General features: G+C 32.1%; 1 protein-coding gene across 6 annotated transcripts in view; it reads right to left on the bottom strand.

The window, feature by feature from the left end:
* Positions 1-1327: 1327 nt before the first annotated feature.
* The window catches only part of LOC149911145 (coiled-coil domain-containing protein AGAP005037), a 153702-nt gene continuing 145208 nt past the window's right edge, over positions 1328-9821 (bottom strand). For 5 of the 6 annotated variants that reach the window (XM_090103376.1, XM_090103395.1, XM_090103388.1 and 2 more), the window contains one exon: positions 1328-5897. In XM_090103376.1, the coding sequence (XP_089959502.1) occupies positions 5187-5897 (711 nt within the window). In that variant the 3' untranslated portion in view covers positions 1328-5186. Of the gene's footprint in view, positions 5898-6765; positions 7095-9821 lie in introns of all 6 variants that reach the window. The other variant, XR_016456848.1, reaches the window with a different exon arrangement.

Raw genomic sequence — 9821 nt, 5'->3', positions numbered from 1 at the left:
TTCTACCAATACCCTGTTGTTGATGCGGCTTGACGGAACAAAGTGGGGTTTTGGTCGGTAGGAATCCGACATATAGGTGCCAACACTCAAGTATCTTATTAAAAGTGGTTACAAATAATAATCGAAGATATTTCTTCTACGATGTAGGAATGCAATTCTTATAGAACCACATTTAAGATGCGAATTAAGCCTATGTGTTTTATTTAATTTATAATTTGATTATTTTGATGTATCACTATGTTTCAGATAATTACAAACAACACTACAAGTAAAGAGTACGTACCTACCTATAGTAATGTAATAGAATTTTCTGAGTCTGGAACAATACCTACCTACCACCGAAATTAACATAATCTTGACTTTGTTTTCGATTTTGATTCAACATCGGTCTTGAATTTTTATTTTTCTACCAATGCGAGTTTTAATTGTATTATCAAAGTAGATCATAATTTTCTATCCAGATTAATTTAATTTCTTTAGGAAGCATGATCATGCGCTGTCTGCAGTGTTCAATCGAATCGAACTCGATTGAATGAGATCTCAATAATGTCGAGTGTAAGCTTCAGCTTAGCTACTAATATGTAGGTAGGTATTCTGTGCTTGAGCATAATGTTTTTTACATATATCTACCAAATTTCACCATTAAATTTTCATGTCGGTAAAATTTTTATAATAAAATTTGCCTTATGTAGATAAAATTTACTTAGTAGTAGTTAGTAAAGTAACCGATTACGCAACAGGTAATTAAAGTATTAATTAGTACAATTTCGTTACATATCATTGTAACGATGTTTTCGAAATATTGTATAGTCTTTTCTTTTACTAGATAAAATCTTTATTTTATCTAGTACTACCATGGACTAATAGAACTTGAGTGTATTAGTCTATGGTACTACGTAGTAAAAATGTCGTACTACGTCTTTACGTAGTAACGACATTTTTAGTTTAATTTTTATAATGATAGTTTTGTATTATATAAATAGGCCACGGGAATAGAGAGCTGCCTTGTGATAGTATAACTATACAGGTTCTTATAAAAATGAAACAAAATTGATGTGTATATATTTATTAATTTCATTTTAAGACATTTCAAGCTATTAGTAAACCTATTTATAAACATGAAATGTTACAAAATAAATAAGTCACAATAATAACGTATTTTTTTTAACAATCAATGAAATTATTTTAATTTTTGCATGGAATAAGCTTGTAGCTAAAAAGCTTGGGTACACAAAGTACCTTCTTTTATCATAGGTACCTATTATGGTAATTTGGCACGTCACAATTGTAATACAGATGATTGAAATGATTTGCTTTCTGCTTATAAAAGCAGAATGATAAACCTTTTAACTATTGCTCTATCCATATTCAATTTATCTTTATACATTAATCAGAACTAAGCTCTCGTACAACCTCGTTTAATCTTTAGGTGTACACAGTACAATGTACATATATATAGTGACCTTCGAACAAAACCACAAATTTCTCTTAATAAATCAATCAATCAAATAATAAAATATCAATAATAATTAACTATTAGTTAAGCGGCAATAACATTGATATTTTGGACGCCCTTGCACATTAGATATAGGTAATTGTAGAAGTGAGACGATAAAAATAAAAGGTAATTAAAGATAATCACATTTCTTTAAAATTCTAGAATATAATATATAACACGACCATTGATTGTAAATATAACATATTAAAAACAAATGCATAGAAATTACTAACTAAATGTGTAAAGTATGGTATAGGTACTTACGTACACACGTATGTAATTATTAATTAATACCTACGGTTTAAATACTGTATTTAGTACACCTTTAACTCACTCAAAATAAGTATGCATTGAAGCATATTTGTGACATCAGGTGTATATTCAATAAGTACACACAAATAAGATAACTTCATCAAGGCGCTTAACAGAAACGACAATTACCCTGATTATGCAATTATTATAATCGATTATAAACATGACAAATAAAAAATAATACCTTAACATTTGCGCTAGTATTATAATTATATTACGATAAATCATACATTGTAAAATATATATGAAACTCATCACTAGTGCAGAAGGTTCGACAACGTGAGCAACAAAAGGCACTTCCGTAGATCAAGTAGTACGCTATGAGAAACATTCAAAGAATATGTTTGCTTGATTATTCTATCACACCATTGACTCTACAAAATAAACAATGTATGATAAATCACAAACAATCGTATTAACAGAAAAGACTAAGGTGTACGTGAAAATATTTATATAAAAGCACCGAGAGTTGCTTCCAAAGCTTCACGATAAACTAGATATTTAAAACATTGAACACATTTTGTTACACGACGTGCCTAAAAACAATATAAGATACATTCATTTAGTTTCATTGTTTTATATTTCATAAATTAATTCTAAGTGCTTCATAAGTTTTGTGCTCGATAAATATACAAAAGAGAATTTGTCTAGAGCGCTATCGTGCCTCGCCAACGAACATCAAGAAGCGCCAATTCTCATCATTTAAATATATCCCTATCCCTAGTATAGTGTAACCTGACGCTATACAATGCTAATGCTGAAATATTTCAAGTCTAAAAATAAGAATATATTAACACATAGCTTAAGCGCGCCACACACGGTGAAGATACTATCATATTTTATCTTAAGATACTGTAATATTTTATATTACAATAATTTAATATTTTATATTACAGTATCTTAAGGTATCCGGTATCAGCGTACTGACCATCATTTTTCTTTTACTCATTGCGTACTAAGACCCCTGTAGAACCGCCAGCCTGTTACAAATGACCCGAAATTTTGTGGGTGGGATTTAGTTAGATTTTTTTCTTTTTTAATAGAATTTATGTATATTTATTTTCTATTATTGTATTTGCCATGTGGTAAAGTAAGTAATAATTAGTACCCAGCTGTTACATTGTACTTTTACCTATGCTTGTTAATAAAGAATACACTTTTAATGAAAATTGTTTTATTGTAGGGTTCCATCAAGTAGTTTGCTTCCCAAAAGGGTTCCGTCACCAAAAAAGTTTGAGAACCACTGCCTTAAAATACTGTAATATAAAATATTACAGTATCCTAAGATAAAATATTATATTATCTTCACCGTGTGTGACGCACTTTATACAACATTATCATTTATCAGGTTGGCATGTCGAGAGTAATGTGTTATGACCTTTTCGACTATGCTATTTATTATCATTGACGGATTTCAAGAGCGAGTATGCATATTTAGTTGAAAATCGATGTCCGTTATTTTTCTTACGTATTGATTATATAGTTAGTTACTAGGAAAGAAGATAATACTTTTAAAAAACTAATCAGAACGTTTAATTATTATGCATTATAGGTAACTTTCCATTTATCACAGATAATTCATAACATAAACGGGCACATGCCAAAATAACAATGACAAATAAATATTTATATGTACTTATTTAATGTGTAATAAAAATTGCCAAATATGCAAACCAAAAAATCCATATATTTTTTTAAATATAAATAAACTGTATAGTGCATAATTTTAAATTTACGTCATATTATTTTTATCGTAGTCATATTATTTTTACACAGTAAATAGGTAACCAATTGAACCGTCAAAAATATTAAATAGTTATAAAGATTTGGATTTCAATATTTAATTTTCGTTGTGATTGAAACACGCATATTCCAATAGACATAATATTGTTAATTTACCCATCAAATAATATAAATTTAACACAAAAATTAATGATATTTTTAGGTACCTAGGCAGTATTTCTTTGTAACTATGATTTTTCTGTTATTCTATTGTAATCGGTTTTTTGTTGAGATAAAATATTCGTCTATCGGAATGTTTTTAAGATATCCATTTTTTTCCAATACAAATTATACATAAATATTTAAACATATCTATAATTAAATATCCTATGTACTTAAAAAAACACGCTTGTTATTTTTTTTGTCGTTGATTCGGGATAAAAAGATAAACTCATGAAATTATTATTGAATTCTGATCGATCCTTGATAACTGTACAAAGTTTGAATTCAATCTGTCTGAAAGTGTATTAAACTCGAGTTTTAAGGAAGCGGTTACATACAAGCATAAAAACTTATAAAGATACAGGATTGTTGGATATAAAATATTCCTACATAAGGATTAAGGATGCTTAATATGTATATATGTATGTAATCACTGCATAGGGAATCACCAGTAATGCGTCATAAAAGTATTAAACAATTTTTTAAAGCGGCTGTAGAAAATCATATCCAAATAATTTAATTATAGAAAAAGTTTTCAAAGAAATATCAATTTGGCACATTTATAAGTATGAAGGTCTACCCAACATAGGTTAAGGTAGAAATTTTATGGCTAGGGTTAAATCTATATATACCTAAAATACTATATACAGTGTAAATTATTGTAAAGAATACAAATAGGTAAAGGAAGTACACAACATCTTAAACTTTTATATAACAATAGTCAGGCGATTGGTATAATATAGGTTACTTGTAAGTTAGTGAATAATGAATTTTATTTATTTTTATTTCTTCTACAACATCAATATGATCACGTGTTCTACATATTAAACACATTTAATGAGTTGAAGTATCAGATGGCACATCAAAATTCAGAGGTGAAATAGAAATGCAAATCGATTCATTTCGAATAATGTTATATTTTAGGCCTAAAGTTCTCTAATGTTAGAAAAAATGTGCAGGTCATAATGATTAATATAAGGACTCCCGATATGAGTACGAGAAGAAATTTAAGAACGATACTTGTTTGATAAATTACTTCATAATAATTAAAGGTATGGACAAGAAAAGGAAAATAAGAAAATATGTAATGTACATTTTGAAACACCATTTTATCTCTACTTGATCTTATTCTATGGATTAAACACCGATTAACAGCCACGTTATGATTTACGTTATTTTTATGTTTTTTTTACTATGCTTTATTTAAATTAGTGTATCGAATTCCAGTTATCTTGCCATGTCGTTTTCGTAATGTGCGGGAGTGAAGCGGGGAGGGATGAGGGCGTCATCACTAGCAAGGATGAATGGGTCAGTTCTCGATTGTAAAATGTCTTACATACGAAGGAAGTGCTGTGTGATGTAACAAATAAGTACATATTACACTAAATAACTACAATTTAGGTTAAACTGATATATCGGAACAATTACACGGTCACAGTATGTCAGTCTCATAAACTTTGTTAGTCGTCGCTACTGCGTCACAAGCTTTGATCTGAGGAGGCATTTCAGATGAAATTTCGCCCCTTTTTCTTTCAGAGTCTCCGGCTAGATGCGTCATACTACCGGATATGCTAGCCGGAGCTAGATTTAAATTCATTTTCGTCAAGAGATTGGATTCGCTGCCCGTTTTTTTTAAGTCCGGTTGGGCGTTCATCGGGAGCGTGGGACCGCTCCGCTGTATCATTTGCAAGCGAGCATACTGTTCTTGGAGAGCTTTTTGTTTTTTGAGTAATTCTTGGTGACGCTGTTCGAGGAGGGCTTGCCGGGACGCGGCCTGGGCGTCGTCGGGGTCGGCAGGGTCGGAGCAGGGAGGGGAGGCGGGCGAGGTGGGGGAGGCGAGCGGCGAGCGGGACGTGGTGCGCGGCGGCGGCGGCGGCGGCGCGCGGCGCGCGGCCATGGCCAGCAGCTCGGGGTGGCGCTCGGGCACGGGCGGCTTGGGCGGGTGTTGGCCGCGCGCGCGCACGGGCGGCGACGCGTCCGTGTCGCTGCCGCTGGGGTACGAGTGCAGGCGCCGCAGCGGCCCGTCGCCGCGCGCCGCGGGCTTGGCGAACGTTTGCAGCTCGTCTAGTAGCGCATCGAGGGCGTTTTCTGGCCGCACGTCCGTCGTTCCCCGGGACGTACACACTCGCCCGGCGCCGGCTGCCTATGTACCATTCCGTGCTACTTTAGTTTAGCAATTTTTAAATTAAAATGGACACACTCAGACATGGTTTCAACTCCCCGCTTTTAACTGAAATGTCACATGGAAATGCTGCACGTCACTGGTTCGCCAGTCGGGGGACGAGCGAATCGCAAAAAGCCAGTGTACGAGAGATGAAACCATGTATCACTAACATTGAAACACTGATTGACATAAACATTTAGAAACAACCATTCAATAATAGAAAAATCCATTAAGAACACTCAGTATTCACAATATGTATAAAGCTAAATGTCTTAATGGCCACCACAATCATTCAAAGAGAAAATAACATAGAAACAAAAGGCGATTGCCATTGGAGTCGTAGAAGAAGACTTTTCTTGACAAATATTTGTATGCGGGTGGAAAAAGAAAAGTTTTATCCTACGACAACATAGAAAATTAAGAAAGTGTTCAGTCTAAGTTTGAGGTAAGTAGACGACACGGTGGTTATATCTGGATATATCAAGGGTGAGAAATTGATACAAAAATATATATTTATTATATATTACATTTATTGTGATAGAAAGGTTATATTTCTTTAGTGTTTTGTATATTTAGTATTAAATACATGAAATATTTAGAAAATAAATTTCACTCTTAACAATTGTGACGATTTTGCCATTAGTCAAAATTTAATAGGTGTTAATGGTGAAGTAATCAAATTCCTACTACTATTTACAGAAGCTCAATCAGAGTGATATCGATTATTATCAGAAATCAATAAGCTTGTGTCGCAAACTACTCTTTTGTTTTATTAATTCAAAATATGCCTAATTACAAGTAATTTAAAAATGTAAGAAGCGTAGATACAAAGAAAAGTGTATATTACCTGGGCTCCGGATGCGGGGTTAATTCTCATTTCTCTTTTCATAGCTTTGAATACGAGAACAGGCAGTAAGGATGGGGCTTTATAATCGTAAATATTGTGTCATAGGAAACTAAATTGTTTACCCACTTTAAGAAAATAATCTACACCTCTATGTAAGTTGAAGAGTTTTAAGTATTAGGAAAATAACTACACGGCGATACCACACGCTTTCGTGCAAGTTAGTTACATTAATATAAGGAGAGTAAACACGGCGAGGAGCGGACAGGAAAAGGGAGTGGATTGTATTACTTTCCAAGGAAATTTGTGCTGCTTCTGGTTTTGAGAACGGGCTGCAACAAAAACAAAAACGCCAAGATGCACAATCTATAAACGAAGCGAAATCTAAAAAAAATCTCATGCATATTAAGATAGATTGAAAATTTGTCAAAAAAGATTAAGAACTGAATGTATTTTCACTTCTAATAATGATTTGTTTTAATATACTTAATTACAGGACGTTGTTTGGCACAATATGTTTTAGCACATACATCAACTTTACAATAAGACATTTTATTTAGTTTTAATGACAAATACCTATTGGCTCCCTTGTTTTATTTATTTACTATAATATCCTGACAGCAGATACGATGCTCTACTTAGAGTATATATAATTTTTCCAATAATTAGTTAAATAGATTATAAAATTTGTAATAACGGACTGGTACTCCAGCGGCTTACTTATTCAGGGCTAATGTATTTTTGAAGTTTTCTAGAGAAAACATCTTATGTTCGTTTATATAATATACAAAATTAATATCAATATACACCAGGATATATGTTATGTATACCAACATGACTTGTACCATTATTAAGTATAAATATAACAAATATGGTATAAAAAGCGACATGCAACCGTCATGCAATATCATGCTGATAAGAATGAAATGACTAAATATATATTATCATGTATTAAAGGCCTATTTTCATATATTGATAAATATAATAATATGATAAAATTATTGGACCATATCAACTTTCAACCTAATTAATTCCTTAGCCACATATTAATTTTGCTTTTCAAGGATTTAACATTGATCAAAACTAAATAAGAGCATGGTAAAATATTATTGATGTTCAATATGTGAATTTAACACAAGTCGATTATTTCAATAATATCTACTTACATCACAAAATGAATATGTGGAGTTTAATGAAGCATAATATATACTCGAAAAAAGAAATACTTAGATAAATGGAAATAAAATAATTATAATAATTTCATCAGGCTGAAAGTTGTTCAATTTGGTGGCCTTAAGCGGTTTGCATAAGCTGAATATGATATAGAGTAACAATCAGCGCGAAGACGGCATGAACCCGATGTCGGTGACGCAGTGGGATCGTGGGGGTGGGACTGCGGCTGATTCACACTCTCGGGTTCACGCTGCTTGACGGTCATTGCTATGCGATACAAAGAGGTAAATTAATAATTTGAGAATGTCTGTAAGCATGCGTACCGATTGATATTTTTCAATAGTGTCTGAACTGAAAAAAATATGTTATTTTCTATGAGTCATGTATTTGTCATTTGAAGCTAATTATCTTACAATATCGCTAAAGCGTCGTGTGCAACAACATGCCTACACAAAATAGCGAATATGTGTCGATTCACATAAAAATAGATGAGATAAAAACTTATAATAAGAAAAGTAAAAATACGGATGTGGAAAGTATAGAAATAAATTATTAAAACGCAGTTCATGAATAATAAATATAATAATAATGGATATAAATTACGAAGAGCTTTATTACTCGTTAATAACTATAGCTTCTCTGAAGTATTGGCTCTGTCTCCACGCGAACTGACGGGATACGGAAAAAACACGACGAAATTCATCATTAAATAAACTATAAACATATAATAAAACATCATTCTGAGCATCATTGGGGTAAGTCGCACATGATCTCCAATAGTTTTCAATAAATATTAGCAATTATTGTCATTTTGAATCGTGGATTCGTTTCTGATTGCTCGACAAGCTTTAGATATAAAATAAGAGATAAATTGTATAGAATCAATGATTTTCTACCCACAAAGCGATAATGCATCCCCTTTCTTATCTTATTGCATGAATAAAAGTAACTATTACTTTGGGATGAGAATTAAGTTACAAGAATCATATGTTTATGATAACTGTTAAATATATAAAAATATTTTATTTACCACAACTCTTGATAAAAATGAGTATCATCGCATTGTCGGTGATCGATCTCAAGTGAAACATGTTTACATGAAACAAGATTTGATGTATTATAGAAAAACAAAACAAAATCATACAATTTATCTCTAATAGAAAAAGTAATGAGAGCAGAAATAATACAACTCGAATATAATGTCATTTCAAGGCCTCACTTACTGATATTACAGTCTTGCGGCAAAGATACCTTAAATAATTACTATCGTAAACTTATATTAAGTATGAACGAATCTGGACCGTGCTTCGGCTGACGGCACGTCTAGATAGGTTCGTCGACTAATTCAACGGTAAGATGAATTTATTAAAATTGGCATTGTTTTCCTGAAGCGAGGATATAAGTACAACTTTTTGGATGTGCATTGGTTGCAGGGTGAGTGCAAAAGAGTATTTGTATTCTGTTTTCCGTCTGCATCACACTCTGTATATCATACATACTTAGTATTAAACCTAGAAAACATTATTTACAAATGCAATATATTTATTATAGCTTACCATGATAACCCAAATAATTTTACCATTAACAATGCTCTATGGTTTCTGTTTAAAATCTTGTTATCAAACTGAAGTTTTATCAATATTTATTAAACATTTTGTATGCAATTCTTCAGTTTGCAAAAGATACGTTATAATTGTACCGTTGCAATATTATATTGTAAGATGCCATTCATAATTTGGTGTTGAATTAAAGACGCTACAACGTGCCATAAAAGATGAAATCGTACATAAGATCTTGTCGAACAAAACATTACATTCTACAAAACAGAGTGTGATGTTAAGAATTTGTTTTAGAATAATTTAGATATGCCAATTTCTTTCAAATCG

Source organism: Colias eurytheme, chromosome 1 (genome assembly GCF_061535395.1).
Source record: "Colias eurytheme isolate Ceu_HAF_F1 chromosome 1, ilColEury1 Martin Lab GWU primary, whole genome shotgun sequence".
Taxonomy (NCBI): domain Eukaryota; kingdom Metazoa; phylum Arthropoda; class Insecta; order Lepidoptera; family Pieridae; genus Colias; species Colias eurytheme.
This window is presented reverse-complemented; position numbering and strand designations above follow the sequence as displayed.